The 18,083-nt window shown below is 36.8% G+C and overlaps 1 protein-coding gene across 1 annotated transcript in view; it reads left to right on the forward strand.

Annotated features, from left to right (window-relative positions):
• The window catches only part of eIF5B (eukaryotic translation initiation factor 5B), a 609,831-nt gene that overhangs the window by 106,606 nt on the left and 485,142 nt on the right, over positions 1-18,083 (forward strand). Inside the window, exon 7 of the mRNA XM_090369319.1 lies at positions 3,539-3,655. Coding sequence (XP_090225445.1) covers positions 3,539-3,655 — 117 coding nt within the window. The remainder of the gene's footprint in view (positions 1-3,538; positions 3,656-18,083) is intronic.

The following is an 18,083-nucleotide window of genomic DNA, read 5'->3' on the forward strand; positions in this document are numbered from 1 at the left end:
TTTTTTTTTACCATTAATACTAGATTTCGAACAGGCTAAGAGTAGAAAACTTGCTTCTGGTCCAAATGGTGGTTGAGTATTCTGGGCTCTTGCCAAAGCTGTTGGCTGAAACTTTTGCCCATCTCTATTCCTACCTTTTTTAAAAACCAAACTATTGCCACTTCACTCAAAGATAAAGCTGACCTGGTAGCATCCTGCTTTTCTTCTAACTCATGTATTGATGAGCTTGGTAAGCCATTTCCACTATACTCCATTCAGTGCCTCCTGTGGTCTCCCACCAAAAGGATGTCGTAAGGATTTTGAACAATATGCTAAGAAAGTCCCATGTCCTGATGGTATTTCTACACTTGTTCTCAAAATCTGAGTTCCTGAGTTTTCTTTTTCCTTAGGCATTTTCCCTTCTGCTTGGAAATTTGCTCTTATCCATTAAGTTCCTGAAAAGGGTGACAAATCCCTCATCTAATTTTCATCCATCATCTCATTGCACTTGCTTCTGTTCTGTCTAAAGTAATGGAGAAAACAATTAATTGCCAAACCTTAAACTATCTAGAAACCTATCTGATCAATGACAGCCAGTATGGATTCTGTCATGTTGATCCACTGGTAATATTCTGGCTTATATATTACCCATCTATGGACAAATTCAATGGAAAAATTTGGTGAAACTCAAGCAGTTGCTCTTGACATTTCAAAGGCTTTGTTCATGTTTAGCATAAAGGTCTTCTAAATAAGCTTCCATCTGGTGGTTTGCCAACTGTTTTTTGTAATTGGTTATCCAGTTTTCTCTCTGGCCGATCACCTGCAGGTGACCGGCCAGAGAGAAAACTTCTAACTTCTCCACTAATGCTGGTGTTCCCCAAGGTTCAGTTCTTTTTACCCTTCTTTTCCTCTTGTATGTTAATTGCCTTTCATTGACCAGAAATCCTATCCATAAGTTTGCTGATGATGATAGCACGCTGCATTCCACCCTCCAGTTTGAGAAACCTTGCCCTGCTAAAACAGCTTGAACTTCTCAAATATCCACCACCAGTTCCCTAAATGCTGATCTCCAGTGGGGCTAAGATAACTTAGTTGATTTCAATCCTTCTAAATCTTAGCCCTGGCTTGAATCTTGCAAAAAGGATTATTTTGCTCCTATGCTCTGGCGCATTATGCACTATTGTGTATATCTCTATTGTGGATTACCCTGACTTCTAATCTCTTGGCATAAGCACATTACAAATATTGCTTCCTCTGCATCTAAAGACTGGATTTTCTCTTTTGCCTCCAGTTTCTTTTCTTTCAAACAACTGTTCACTCTATACAAATTGCAAATGTGCCCTACCATGGAATATTGTTTCCACATCTGTGGCTGTGCCCCCAATGCCTCTCTGAGACTTCTGAATTCCATTCAGAAGAGGGTAGTAAGGTTAATTAATGACTCATCTCTAACAGAGTCTCTCTGCTCTGTCTCACAGACATTCTGTTTCTGCTGCATGCCTTTTCTATAGATACTTCCATGGGCACTGTTCTCCTGAATTGGCTGCTTTAATTCTCTCTCTTTCTTCCAAACCAGTCCGAACATTTGACTCAACCAGTTGGTGTCCTTTTACTTCCAAACTTCAAAGCGACTTCTGTTTTGTGAAATATGAAAGGAACCTCCTTTCATATGTATTTCCTGAAAATTACAATATAAATACAAAAATTCAATTTTAATGTCAACAGTTAACTTCTCAACCTTCAACTCATCCACAGTACTAAGTACTATAGGTTCTAATACATCTGTTGCTTGGGGTTCCCATAAAAAAAAAAAAAAAAAAAAAAAAAATTGTTTAATTATTCAGTTAGCCTTAGAAAAAGGAAAATTTTATCTTGCAGACGTTTAATTTTCAACACAATACATACAATAGCCCAGGGATGATATCCTCTTGTTTAGAAGGCAATAAAGATTAGTAAAATGATTTAAAGTTTATTAAAACTAATATCGTTAAAGATTTATTTTCATTGAATATGTATAGGTTGGAAGGCCCTCCGACTTGCATTAGTTACTGATATTCTTTTGCAGAAAATTCTGAATCCAGTGAACAAGAAAATAAAGTGACTTGAATAGTCACTGAATTTTCTGTCACTGAATTAGTAAAGGCTGTCTTATTTGTAAATCACAATTATAAAAAAAATCAATGAGAGATTAGTCATCCATCAAAACAGGTTGATGGGTGGCTTACTTATCAGTATTACACACTACATTTGCAGCAAGCTTTACTGTGTTTTTTACATATGGTAAAAATAAAGCATGCTCATATAATCCAGTAAAGGGTCACAGCTTCAAATGTTTAACACAGTCAACAAAAGCTGTATGGGTTTATGATTTATGAATAAAATTAATTGTGGACTTTTTGTCTGTATACTGGCTTTCTTTTATGAATTCTTAACAGCAGTGAGAAGCCTACTGATTCCAAATAAAATTTATAGATTGTCAGTTGGGTTTTCTGAGACATTTAATTAAATATCATTTAAATATAATCATATTTGGAGAACCAATTCATTATCCAAATATGCTATTCAATGAAGGTTTTTTTTTTACTATTAAACCAAGTTGTGAAATAAATGGATTTCATAAGAAAAAAAAAAAAAAGTTTCCATTACTTCTCTCTGTGATTGAAGATTCTGAAACTTCAACTCGGTCAGTTTGAGAATCTACCAGATGATATTATGAAATAAGAAAAAAATTGATGTATGGTGTTTCCTGGTTGGTGAACTTAAAGGTACACAAGGAATCTTAATACATATAACAGATTATCTCTAGTCATATTTGGTATTTTAAAATTTCTTCACAACGATGCTGAGTATGAAAGGATATTCAACTAGGTGAAAAAAGCACAAACTGAGTTTGGATTTTCTCTTTGGTATAGCTTTTGAGTCTGGACAGCAGGGCGATTGTTATAAACAAAACTTTGTTTTAATATTTTTGAAGAGGGTGAAGTCTACAACTACCTTTTTTGAAGCAGTCATTATTGGTTGATTTCTAACAAACAGTCCAAACAGATATCCACAAACAGGGAAATCATAGCTAAGGCTAATGTTTTAAAGTATACTGTACTGCTAAACAATCCTGTAGCTTTAATAAAAATGCATATGTCAATGAAATTATTTAATTTCTAGTACAGTGTAAAAATATCCTGTTGCAAAAAAAAAAAAAAAGTCTTAAAAAAAAAAAAAAAAAACTTGTTTTCTGGATCTTTTGACCAAAAAGTTTGCTGTGTTTTTTTTCCTGTTTATCGTTACATGATCTCTATCTTTATTGGGAAGTCAGTAGTTGGCAGCTGTAAATGGCAGATAGTAATTACAGAATTTCACAACCAAAAAAGTCATACATTTGAGTGTGTGCACGAGTGAGAAATTCTTTCTGGATGTCAGGTATAGTTTTTTTTTTTTTTTTTTTTTGTATGACTGGTTACTGTTTTTTTTTTTTTTTTCCCTCTCTCCCTTCTCACTCTCTCTTTTTAGAATTGAAATTTACATTAAATAGTTTGTATATAAAGATTCTATTTTATTCTAGATTGCTGCTATGCAAGAAGCTTTATTAAAACTAAAAGAGGAAGAAGAAAAAAGGAGAATCGAGGAAGCAGAAAAACAGCGAGCTGCAGAGTTGGCTGAAAAGGAAAGATTAGAAAAGGTATGCATTTTTTATGTGTATGCAGTAGTGAGCAAAGCATAATCAACACCTGAAATGTTTATTTTTTTAAAGGCTTAAACAGTGATAATTTGATTAATTCAATATGTGAATGTTTAGAATTGAATAATAGTGGTTTTAACGTGTTGGGGAAATAAAAAAAACAATTTATTGAATATAATAGAGGTGTCAAAGTTAATTGTTGAACTTCAGCCAGCTGCCAAGTTAATCTTCAAATTTCGAAAACCATATCTTCAAAAGTTTCCAAGCTGCATTTTTCCAATAGCCCTCTTAATTACATCTTTGTTTTCACCCTTTTCTAAATGAAATTAGAAGATTATTACTGCAGATTGAAGAGCGCCACCAAATGATCACCTTCTGCTGGATTCCAGCACATTCTGGAATTTCTGGTAATGAACTGGCCGATAAAGCTGCAAAAAATCCATCTACCTTAGATTTAATCAATATCCATGTTCCAGTATCAGACTCCACAAATCATTCGTGGTGCATGCCTAACAGAATGGACAGCACTCTGGCACTCTCAAACAAATAACAAACCTTTTCAATTTAAACAGGATCCTAGAATTTGGTGTTCCAGTGTCCGTTCATCAAGACGAGAATAAGTACTCCTTTCAAGGTCAAGAATAGGCCATACACATTTGACTCACCTTCATTTACTCACAGGAGATGATCCACCACAGTGTCCACATTGTTCTCTAAATTTGACTGTGAAACACATTCTCATTGAATGCCCACACTATAATCAAGACAGAAATACAACCCTGCTATATTTGGTTTACCTTCGGAAACCAATAACTCTAGAGAATGTCATTGGTGACAATGCAAATATCCCTGAATTTTTTTAACTTTCTGAAGAAAATTGGAGTTCTTAGTCATTTCTGATTCTTACCTCTTCTGACGTGACAAGAAATTCTCATATATTATTACAATATAGGAATAGGCGCATTATAGCCAAAGCAGCTTATGTGCCAGAAAACCCCACAACAACAACAACATCTTTGTTTTTGCAATGCAAGTAGTAATAATAAATGTTGGGAATCATTTCAGTCACCTACATTTAAACACTTTCTGTTTAGCCATTTTCAGAATTTCTCATTTGGTGAGATCAAAGAGAAAAAAAAATTGGTCTTTTTTTCTCTTTGATTACCAGTACTCTATGGACTTGATAGACAAAATGTCATTTTCATATTTTTTACTAGCAGCTTTTTGAGAATTCAGTTTTGTAAAGGAAGGTGGGTTTTCTGTGACTTTTACATATCTTTTAAAACAAATAATGCAGAAATAAACATTTCTGCATTATTTGTTTTTAAAGATATCAATATGATATCAGAAGTAGTCATTTTTAATGAAATTTTTAGATATCCAACTCTCAAAATCATTATAACAAGGCAGAATATGAACATTTCTCATTCATACATAATAAGCAGAGATATATGCATATGCGCACTTTTGAAATTTCATGCACATAATGGTCTTTTAAACTAGAAATTTGAAAATAATAAGGAACAGTTTCTATTTTAAGTTTAAAATTTTTTTTTTGCAATTTTCAGTAGAATTAATATTTTTTATTTTATTAAAAATATGTGAAAAATAGCATGTTTAAAAATTTTTTTATTAAAACAAAGCTTTCATGCAATAAGCATAGCAGTCCATTAAGAAAAGATATTGGCATTGTTCAAGCAGAATTCAAAGAAACAAAACAATTTCCTCAAATTAAAAAGAAAGTTGGACACCTATCATGTGACTTGTCACCTTTTTGCTACACTTTGGCTTGCTACCACTGCTGGGTTAATATACAAGAGATTCTCTCTCTCTCTCTCTCTCTCTCTCTCTCTCTCTCTCTCTCTCTCTCTCTCTCTCTCTCTCTCTCTCTCTCTCTCTCTGTACCGTGTTCGTTAGGACGTTGGTGATCATGGTCTTCCACATCTCTTGATCTTTTGCTGTTCTTAGCAGGTCTAGACTCTGTACATTCCAGTTGGTCAGATTACTAATATAGTTTATTCTTTGTCTTCCTCCGCTTCGCTTTCCATTCACCTTACCTGTCATGATAATCTCCTCCAAACCTTCCTCATGATGTGCCCAAAAAATTTCAGCTGCTTTTCTCTTATGTTCCTCTGTAATGATCTTTGTGTTCCTGCTCTTGTACCCCTGCAAAGAGCAGGAACATCATTGTAGTACCTCTACATTCGTGATATGTTCAGTCCAGGATATTCTGAGCATCTGTCTATAAAATCATATTTCTGGCGCCTCCAAATGCTTTGCCATTGGAGATTGTCCAGCATTCACTGCTGTACGTAAGGACAGGTATAACAGTTCAAAATTCTGTTTTTCGTTTTCATTGACAATTTCCTATTGTTTAGTATGTTGGCCAGTTTGGCCTTGGCCATACCAATCTGTCTTTTGATTTCATTATCTGGTTGTCCATCTTTTGTACACAACTCCCTAGATAATTACATTTCTCTACTTGTCTTATGATGTTGTTCCCTATTTTCAGTATGCATTTGGGCACAATTTTCTTTTTTCTGAAAACTATGCACTCTGTTTTTTTTTTTTTTTTTAATGTTTATTGTTAAGCCTTTCCTTCTACTTTGTTCCACTACTTTGTCTAGAAGTTCCTATAGTTCTTCTGTCTTGGCAATGAGAGCGATGTTGTTTACATTCTGTCCGCCAAATGGAAAACCTCCAATTCCATGTGTTCCTCTCATAATTTCCTTGTTGTAGAGGTGGAAAAGACAGGGGTGAGAACATAATTCTGAGGGGTGTAAGACAGGGCTGTCTTACACCCTTCAGAATTCTTATGTTCTCACCCCTGTCTTTTTGGCGCCTCCGTAGCCAGGTGGGCAGGAGCAGCAGTGCGTAGCACATGCTTCTTGATTAGACTGGAGTTCGAACCCATGAGCCACCAAATACGGAGGATGCGGAAAAGGTCAGGGAATGACCACCGCATATTCCCGGAGCAATATGGCCTTAGTTGCTAATGCTCCTAAATAACAACAACAACCCTTATCTTTTCCAGTTGTCAGGCTGGCTGTTTGTTCCCAGTATAAGTTCCTGAGTATCCTTATGTCTTTCCCGTCTATGTCTAAACGATCTAGAATGTTGAAGAGTTCTTCATGTTCCAACCTGTCGAATGCCTTCGTAAGATCAATGAAACATAACAGGTCTCTCTGCATTTCAATAGCCCTTTCCAACATTATCGTTATCATGAAGATAGCATTTCTTGTTCCAGTATTTTGCATAAATCCACATTGTTCTTCTCCTATCTCCGGCCTTATTTTATTCCTTATTCTCATCAATCTTATTCTTAAAGAATTTTAGTAATATTACTCATTAAGCTATGGTGCAATGTAGTTCACAATCAATAGCCCCTGGTTTCTTTGGCAGAGCTATGAATATGGATTTACTAAGTTCTTCTGGTATCAGCCACTCTCATATATCTCATTTAACACCTCAGCTATTACTGCAATGCCAAAATCATCCTAAGTCCTTATCATTTCTGTCACGATGGCGTCTATTCAGGCTGCCTTACTACTTTTCAATTGGGATACAGCTGCTCTGACTTCCGATTTCAGTATTTACGGACCTTTCGGGGTCCTACGGCTTGTTGGTTTTTCCCCACGTTCACCCTGAAAGAGTTCTTCGACGTATTCTGTACATCTGTTCATAAGTTTGCCTTTTTCCCCAATTACTGTTCTGTCCTTCACTTTTATACAGCCTGATGCTGGACAGATCTTATATCTCTCCAACTCCTTGATCTTCCCGTACATTGTAGCTGACTCTGAACGTTCATATTTTTCAATCTCTTGGCACTGCTCATTTAACCATGCTTCTTTTGCCTCTTTGCATTCCCTCTTAATTCCTTGTCCATCTTCTGATATTCTTCACTACGTCTTGGAAAAATCTGTTGCCTTTGCCTCATCAGTCTCAGGATTTTGCTCGTCATCCATTAATTTTTACTTTTCCTTTCTTTCTTTGGAATGATCTCACATGCTGTGTTGGTCAAGGCTTCCTTCAGTGCGTGCCATTTGCTGTTTCCTTCATTTGCAAGTATCTCATACCTGCCTCTAACCGCCTCAGCATGTACATTCCTAATGCCATCATCTTTCTGCAATAGATCACATTAAAAAAATTCCGTTCTTGTGCTTTGTTTCAGTTTTTTTCAGCTTAATCAGGAGTTTGGCTACAACTGATACATGGTTGCTTCTGCAATCTGCTCCTGGATATGTCTTTGCCTTGAAGGATGGCGTTCCTAAAGCGTTTATTTATAGTGATATGGTCTATTTGATTTCTTACATTGTCTCCTGGACTTTTCCATCTCCACCTGAATAAATCATTCTTTGTTGCCCTGTCTTGAAGTCTCCGCTCTCTTTCTACCTGATCTCACATAACCTGAGTATGTTAATTTGTAATCGTTCCATTTCCTGTTTTACATTATCAAGTTTGCCACGTTGGAAAAGAGTCCTCACATTCCAAGTAGCCAATTTCAACACGCACCTGTGTTTCTTTGTTTCTGCTGCTGCTAGTTCTGCTTATAGTTTCTTGTTGACGATCCGGCACCACCTGCAGTCCATGGTTATCTATACTGAGCAAGGCATCTGCATCGGACGACACTGAGATCCCCTTCACCCGTCTTCCTTTCTTAAATTGTGCATGACCATGGCATTCTTGGCATTCTACAGCAGTGGTTTTTGCCTTCTGCCGGGTGTATTTACCGAGAACACCATCTCTCTTCCCATCTTCCCAGAAGTTCCTCCACTTGAAACAACCGTTGTCTACTGAGGTCGTAGCTCATCTTCCTTCTTGCTCAGTTTACTAATTGTGGATCCTGCCATGGCCATCACTCGTTATCCTGAGTATGGGAGCCTGTAACCCTAGGCAGGGGCCTTGCTGGGTACTGACAGCTGAGCCCAGGTTTGGTCTGCGGCTGTTTATTGGTTATTCACAGCTGACCTCCATATCTGAAGGTCGTTCCACTAACTGCCACCTGTGGACGCACCCGGTAGCAGTATGCTCTGCCAAGAGATAGTGTGAAAAAACAACCTTGGAACTACAGCATTAGTTAAGAAATTAAAAAGAGAGCCATCTCAGTCAGAGATGAAACTGGCTCCCCAGTTGTAAAAATCAGAAAACAGACCATAAGATGAAACCTCTCTTAGGAGATCTATATGCTAAATATGGTCAAAGGCCACAAAAATGTTGAAAGGAAAGGAACTGCTTGAATTTTTTTTTTCAACATTTCTATGGCATTTGTCCAGAGATTAGTAATACAAGCAATGGATTAACCAGTAGATTAACAGTGATGGAATCCATGTTGGTGTTTGTTAACAAGCTAGAAAGTTTCAAGCTGTAATCAAAAACTTTGTGCCATTGTATTAAGTTGTAACTTGTCATGTTTATGGCTCATCTAGACATAGCAACACATCACCCAGTTATCTGCAGTCATTCTGAATTAGTACATATTGAATAGAAGATTTGTTGTATTTTAAAATGAATGATTTTACTGAGCAGCAAATTTGCACATAATTTCATTTCAAATTAGAGTAAAGGTAGACTTAACTCAATTTACTTTTAGTTCAATATTTAAAGCATCACCTTCTTTCAAAGAAGATACCTTTTTTCTGAAAAACAATTTCAGATTTCCTTTGTGTCATTTTTAAGATATTTAAGTGGTTCACAGAGTTTCAAGACTTTCCTGTCTGTTGAAGATAATTTTCACTCTGGCTACCGTTTAACTTCAAAACCAATGTTTTAATTGCTCATTCATGATCTGATCAGGAATGGTCATTGATTAACTAAGTGTGAAGTTCCTAGTGAAATTGGTATTTCTTATTGGACATGTCAGTCAATAAATGAATGATGTTAGCATTAGTAGAAGCATACGGTGCAAGAAAGCAAGCTTATGCAGCATCAGTCAAAACCCCCTTCCCATTTCACCCCATCATTCGTTCCAAACGCCTATTCAGCTCAACCTTAAATTTATTTAGGCTCTCAACGTCCACAACAAAAGATGGAAGTCTCTTCCACCAATCAACCACCTGCTCGCTAAAGGCAAATTTTCACACATCTATTCTACCACTGTCTTTCCTCAGTTTGAATCTATGCACTCTCAGAATCTTAATATGAGCAAGAGGAAGAATCCCATCAGCATTCAGCCTGCTCAATCCATTCAAGACCTTATACACCTCGATCAGATCACCTCGTAGGTGCCTACTCTCCAGGTGCTGCAATTTGCAGAACTTAAGCTTTTCTTCGTAAGAGCACCCATTTGTTCTCCTCACCATCTTGTTGCCCTTCTTTGTACTCGTTCTAGCAACTCTACATCTTTTCTAAAATGAGACCTATAGACCTGTACACAGTAATATAGGTGTGGCCTGACAATTGCCTTGTATAATCACCTCCCTGTCCCTGATAGCAAAATTCCTATATATCATTGACAAGACTCCATGACCTGCCCTGGCAGCCCATCTGCACTACTCAACAAACTTCATATTTGACTGCACAATTACCTCTAGGTATACTTTACACTTCCCTGAGTGTAGTACCACACAGTTGGTACGTTTCTCTGTGGGTTATTGCTACCCATATGCAGTACTTTGCATTTGTCATTGTTAAACTTCAGTTGCCACTTCTCAGCCCATTTGCCCAACTTATCTAGATCCAGTTGGAGTACCATAGTCTTTACCCTGTCAACCTTTGTATCATCTGCAAACTTTGACATTAATCCTGATATACCTTAATCAGTATCATCGATGAATGCACAAAACAACAATGGGCCTAGCACGGAACAGTGGGGAACTCCACTTTTGCCCACTCAACCATCCCTTTATCCATTGGAGCAACTTACCCTTAATGCCATACCTCTCCAATTTGTACAGCAGTCTTCCATGTGCAATAGTATCAAAAGCTTTCCTGAAATCTAAATATATGTTATCAGAATTATTTTTGACATTCAGTTCCTTTGTGACCACATCATATCTAATCTAGATCCAGTTGGAGTACCGTATCTTGTTAGCGGACACTTCTCTCTAGAGGACACATTTTCGTTCCCCATGGCTGTCCGTTAAAGGGAAGTTTCACTGAATTTATTTATATAAGATCTGCTTAAAAATAACTACTGCTAAGGGTAAAGGGAAGAGATTTTGCTTCCATATAAGTGACTGCACTATTCTCAGATAGTTTTTAAATTCCTTTCAGGAATGCTTCCTGAAAGGAATTTAAAAGCGTTTCATTCCTTTCTTCTATGAGTGGGACAAACTGATGATGTTACCAACTGCAAATTCTAAATGGGAAACCACTGAAGTAATGAAAGAAACTACCAAGCTTTTTGGTAGCTTCTATCAATTCTTCATATGAACTAAGAGATACTGTTCAATGTTTAGACTTAAATGGCATCAGATGACCTCATGAGACTAGTAACAAAGAAGAAAAATGCATAAGATGCTTATAAATTATCATGATATACAGATACCCATAGTGGGTATAAACTAGTCTGAAATCAAGTCACAAAGGTGGTTAGGCAAGCTAAGGCAAGTGATGCAAAGTCTCAAGCAAAGAATGAAAAGAAAAGTAGCAAGGACTTCTTATGTAAACACTAGAAGGAAAAAAGAATATACTCCAGGCACAGCATGGATGTGTTAAGGAACAATCTTGTCTGACCAATCTGATTGGCTACTCTGACGCAGTAACAAAGGAACTGATTGAAAAAAAAGAATTAACATCATATACAGGCAGTTCTCACTTTATGAGTTCCTGGGTTTACGAGTTTTTTCCCCCAAGTATCAACAAAATCAAAAATATGAACATTAATTGCAAAAAATGAATGTTAAACATTCATAAATAATACAAGCTATACAATACAGTGTACCCCACTTTACGATATTAATCAGTTCCAGAGATATCACCGTATTGTTAAAATATCGTAATGTCAACCCAATAACACATTGTTTTTTGGCAATTCGTTTCAAGATCTCGGAAGTTGAAATTTTTTCTGTATAAATAAGTTAATTATCTCTCTAAAATGTCATTTTTAAGGTCACGTTTGTGACCTTAAAGCCATATAAAATGTCGTGAGCGTGGTTTGTAAATTGTATTAGTTACCAATTAAAATGCACTGCACTTTCATTGTTCTCATATGTTATAAGAACCAATTTTGAACGGCTTTGTGATATTTTTCTAAAGCACATTTTCTGGAGGTCACGACCATAAAACAATAAAAACAATTTGCACTTTCCAGTTTATTGGGCTTTTCTGTTACTGCAAACGGGTAGTAAACTCTATCTTCGTGCATTTGAGAAAATACCGATAGCTGGAATTGTGTGGTTTTTTTACGTTATTATGGTGAAATGTGTTTCCTCTTTACTGAAATCTTCAATTGTATTAAAAAACATAAATAAATTTTCAGAATCTTCTCTTCATTCCGTTTTTTTTTTAAGCTTCATAAACTTGTTACTCCACGTGAATCGTGTTAGTTGCAATTTGTGTGTGCCATTAAAAAATGCTTATGCATTCAATTGTGAAATTTATAATTAAAAGAGAAGATTATCTTGGAAACAAATGCCTCTTGAAACATTTCTGAAGAAGATGATTCCTTGTGCAACAAACCAACGAGTGTGGAGCCAATAATGAGTGATCAATGAGTGTGCATTTAGTCGATGATGATGGTGAAGAATAAACATTCTTTAACATTTGTAAGTTGTAAATAATTTATCTATTATTATAATTTGCTTGATTTTACAAGCTACATTTTCATTTCTTTGGATAAATCAATCATTGTTTAAACATAAACTAATTAGCTAACTAATTTCTTTGTTGAGACATAACCTCTATTTTTAACCTTATGTCTATGGAAATTAAATTCCCGCTTTATGAGTTTTCGCTTTATGAGCGCACACTAGGAATAAATTAACTTGTAAAGTCGAGATCGACCTGTACATAGATTTCAGAAAAGATTTTGATAGCGTTGCGCATAAAAGACTGCTATACAAATTGGAGCATTCTGGCATTAATGGAAAGTTGCTGCTATGAATGAAGGGATGGTCAAGTGGGAAAAGACAGAGAATGGTTATCAATGAGCACTGTTCTTCCTGGACTAATGTTATTAGCAGAGTTCTTCAGGTTTCAGTGCTGGGGTCATTACTGTTTTCTATACTTAACAAGGTCTAGACAAATTAGATTCACATTTATCCTACATCTAGACAGATGTAGGATAGATGTGGGGAAATTTTTGCCTTTTGCCAGCAGGTGGTTGGTAGGTGGAACAGACTTCCATCCCTTGTCGTGGAAGTTGATAGCCTAAATAAGTTTAAGGCTCAGCTGGACAGGTATTTTGTACGAACGGAGGGGTGAAGTGGAAGTGGTTATTTTTTATTTATTTATTTATTTTTTTTTTTGGCTGATGTTGCATAAGCTTGCTTTCTTGCATCAAATGCCTCTACTAATGCTAATGCTAATCAAATTGGTCAGACAAGACCTCCCTTTAAGAAACCTATGTTGTGTCTTAACTATTACTGCAGTCTTGTCTAGATGATCCTGCAATGCTTTTTTAACTAGTGACTCCATTATTTTCACCAAAACACAAGTAAAACTAACAAGTCTATAGTTACTTGTCACGTTTTGAACCCCCACTGTGAATTGGTGGTACATTTGCACACCTCCAGTCCAAGGGGACCTCCCCTGAGTCCAAGGAAGTTCTCATAATTATGCCTAAGAGTATACTTACTTCCTTTGCTGCCTCCTTTAATATAACTGGATAGATCCCATCCACCAGGTGCCTTCCTTATGTTTAACTTTAACAATTTCTCCTCCGCTTTGCTCTCAGTTATTACAAAATCACTTAGCTCCTCGTTAGAGCTTGATAAACTTCTGGTATTCTCATGTGTGAATATAGATGCAAAATACTCATTCAGTATATCTGAATGAGTATTTCATTCAGCTATCATGCTCAGCTACCTGAGCATGATAATCAATAGTCAACCCATCTATGTTAAGTGGTCCAATCTGATTCATCCCTTTCCTTCTAGAGTTCACATAAGTAAAGAACTCTTTGCTGTTTTTCTTTGCATCCTTTGCCAAAGATTTCTTGTAATCTGCCTTTGCCTGCCTAACCTCCTTTGTGACTTTGTTACAGACCAGCTTCCGTGTCATAGGCTTCTGTGTCACCTGTTAATTTATGTATACATGCATTTTTCTTCTCTGCAGTATGTCTCATTATTTCTGACATCCATTTAGGCCTGAACTGTGAACAGTAGTTCTTAGTTGGAATGAAAAGCCTAGTAGCCTCCAAGATTAAGTCACTGAACGCTTTCCATTTAGAATTTGCATTGGTAACATCATCAGTTGATCCCACCGTACAGAATTTAAAAACTGTCTGATACTCCTGTAGTCACCTTTCCCAAAGCAAAAGCCCTTCCCTTTAGCCTTGATGATAGTAACATCTTTAAGTAATTCCCATATCAGTACATTGTGATCACTGTCACCCAGTGGTTCCTTTACCTGCAAATTCTTAATGCATGAATAATCACTGTTGATAATCAGATCAAGATTATTACTACCTCTGGTTGCCTCTCGAACATGCTGCTGTAGAAAACAGTCATCCAAGAAATCCAAAAAAGTCTTGCTAGTGTGCGAGTGACCAATCCAAAAGTTCCAGTCAGTATCTGGAAAGTTAAAAATCCCCCATTATAAGACATTCTGATTTACTGGCCCACTCTGTTTCTCTGCACAATTGCTCATTATACTCATCAGATTCAATAGGCTTATAACACACACACCTACTCTCATTTTTCCTTTCCCAGTGAAGTAGAAAAGAATGAAAGTAGAAAGTCATTATTAGTGTTGGTGACTCATGGATTTTTCCCTTACTATTTGGAAAGCTACAGCTTAATATTCAGGTAGCCTTTGTTATCGATATTTTGGTGGGAATTTTGTAACTTTCGTTTAGTAGCTTAAATTTAACCTCTAGTAATTTAAATTTTGTCAATAGTTTAATTTCTGCAATGTTTTGTTAGCATAAATTCTGTAATATATTGTAAATTTTAATTTCGTAATCTTTGTGAAATTTAAATTTAACTAAAATTGTGGTTGCTACAAGATCCACTTACAATACAAAGTCCAGGGACATTGAGACTCAAACGGAAATGCCTGCAGGTATGTCTGGTGTAAGTCGTAACTTCATTGTTTGTATAGCATGTGGAATATATTCTAAGCCTGGTCTAGTAGACAGACATAGCTTATCTGGTGATTCTTTTCTTTGCAACTGATGTAAGGAATGTACCGACCTGAAATTACAACTTGGTGCGTTATGAAAGAATTTGAGTCACTGAAGAAAAGAGATCTTGCCCTAGAAAAAAATGTAACTGTGATCTTGTCAGGGACTCAAGTATCTCCTAACCTGCCAAGTGATGCACTCCTGATTTGAGACAGAGAAAAGAATACTCAAAAGAATAGAAAAGCATAGCTATCCTGTAGAGATAGGGATGTCATAATTCCACTGTATGAGGCAAATGTAAGACCACATTTTTTAATACTGCATTCAAGTGTGGAGACCTTATCTGAAAAAAGACAGTTTCTTGAAAGGGTCCAAAAATGGGCAACTCAAATGGTTAGATTGGCAGTAGAATGACAGTATGAGGAAAGCCTCCAAGTATGTAGTAGTAGTGGTGGTGGCATGTAATGCAAGAAAGGAAGTGAATGAGCTTACGCAGTATCAGCCAAAAAAAAAAAAAAAAAAAAAAAAATCACACCATTCTCTCCAAATGCCTGTCCAGTTCCTCCTTAAATTTATTTAACCTATTAACATCCACAACGACAGATGGAAGTTTGTTTCAGCAATTAACCACCCCCTGACTAAAGGCAAATTTCCACACATCTATTCTACATCTCTCTTTTCTTAATTTGAATTTATGCCCCCTTAGGTTTGTAATCTGAACAAGTAGAAAGATCCCATAAGAATTCAGCGTGCTCAACCCATTCAAGGCCTTATACACCTCAATCAGATCACTGCACAGGTGCCTAGTCTCCAGCCACTGCAATTTGCAGAACTTAAGCCTCTCTTGGTAAGAGGATCCCTTCATTCCCCTCACCAATCTTGCTGCCCTTCTCTGTACATGCTCAAGCAAATCTACATCCTTCCTAAAATGAGGCCTCCAGACCTGTACACAATACTCAAGGCATGACCTGACCATTGCCTTATACAGAGGGACAATCACTTCCTTTTCCCTGCTAGCAAAATTCCTATATATCATTGACAAAACCCCATGACCTGCCCTGGCAGCCTGTCTGCATTGCTCAGAAAACTTCATATCTGACTGCACAATTACTACCAGGTCTTTTTCATTTTCTACTAGTTTAAGTGTAGTACCGCACAGTTGGTACATTTCTCTGGGGTTACTTTTACCCATATGCAGTACTTTGCATTTGTCAAGGTTAAACTTCTGTTGCTGTAGCACACTGCCATTACTGTCATTAACAACCCTGCCAACCTTTATCATCTGCAAACTTTGACACTAAGCCTGATATACCTTCATTAATATCATTGATAAATATACGAAACAGCAGTAGGGCCAACACCAACCCCTATGGGACTCCACTAATAACACTAGTCCACGAAGATCAGCACCCATTAATAATTACCACCCTCTCTCTTCTCCCACTCAACCATCCTTTTATCCATTGTAGCAACTTACCCTTAATACCATTCTGCTCCAATTTGTACAATAGTCTTCCATGCATAACAGTGTCAAAAGCTTTCCTGAAATCCAAATATGTGATATCAAAATTATTTTCTGCATCCAGTTCCTTTGTAACCACATCATAATATCCTATCAAATTTGTCAGACAAGACTTTCCCTTAACAAACCCATGCTGTGTCTGAATTATTGCTGCAGTGTTGTCTAGATGATCCTGCAATGCATCTTTAATCAGTGACTCCATTATTTTACCCGGAACAGAAGTTAAACTAACTAGTCTGTAATTACTTGTGTCACCCTTTGATACCCCTTTGTGAATTGGGGATACATTTGCACATCTCCAGTCCGTGGGGACCTCCCATGAGTCCAAGGATGCTCTGTAATTAAGGCTTAGGATTTGCTTAGTTGCTTTGCCGCCACCTTTAATATAACTGGATAGATCCGATTCACCCCAGGTGCCTTTCTTATGTTTAACTTCAACAATTTCTCCTCCACTTTACTCTCAGTTATTACAAAATCATTAAGCACCCTGCTACAATTTAATAACCTTCTGCTATTTTCAAACCTTAATAATGTCTCATGCGTGAATGTAGATGCAAAATACTCATTCAGTTTGTTTGCTCTCTGAACAGCATTATCAACAGTGGAACCATCGATATCAAGTGGACCAATCAGATTCATCCCCCTTCCTTTTAGAGTATATATAAGTAAAGAAATTCTTGCTGTTTTTCTTAGCATCTTTTGCCAAAGATTTCTCGTAATCTGCCTTCGCCTGCCTAACTTCCTTTGTGACTTTATTACAGACTAGCTTATATCTGCCATAGGCTTCTGAGTCGCTTAATAATTTATATGCATCCCATGCATTTTTCTTCTCTGTCACGAGTCTCATTAGTTCATTTGATAACCATTTAGGCCTAAACCTTGAACAGTATTTCTTAATAGGTATGAAACTTTTAGTAGCATCCACGATTAATTCCTTCAGTGCTTCCCACTTAGAATTTACTGTTGGTAACATTGTCAGTTAATCCCACTGTACAGAATTTAAAAACTCTCTGAGGCCACTGTAATCACCTTTACGGAAGCAAAAACCCTTTCCTTTACCCCTGATGGTAATTATATCTCTAAGTAAATCCCACATCAGTACACTGTGATCACTGCCACCTAGTGGTTCCTTTATCTGCAAATTCTTAATACACGAATGAACACTGCTGATAACCAGATCAAGAGTATTACCCTCTCTGGTTGCCTCTCGAACATGCTGCTGCAGAAAACAATCATCCAACAAATCCGCAAAAGTCTTACTAGTGTGTGAGTGACCAACCAACCCACAAGTTCCAGTCAATATCTGGGAAGTTAAAATCCCCCATTATAAGAATTCTGATTTACTAGCCCACTATTTCTCTGTACAATTGTTTATTGTACTCATTCGAGTCATTACGCCTAAAACACACTCCTACTCTTATTTTTGCTTTCACAGTGCTTATGTCACGCCAAACTGACTCAACAGTGCACTGTTCATCTATATCAACTGGATGCACTTCTTTTGATTTTATGTTTTTCTTAATTAACAGCATAACACCTCCTCCCTTCCTATCCTGTCTATCCTTTCTATACACACTGTACTCCCCAAATTCCAGTTCTGCATTCCTTATATCTGTGTGACACCACGTCCCTGCTATCCCAACAATATCCGCCTTTGATGTCCTGACCAACACTTCATATTC

This window comes from Mastigoproctus giganteus, chromosome 3 (assembly GCF_048544385.1).
Source record: "Mastigoproctus giganteus isolate SK-2022 chromosome 3, ASM4854438v1, whole genome shotgun sequence".
Taxonomy (NCBI): domain Eukaryota; kingdom Metazoa; phylum Arthropoda; class Arachnida; order Uropygi; family Thelyphonidae; genus Mastigoproctus; species Mastigoproctus giganteus.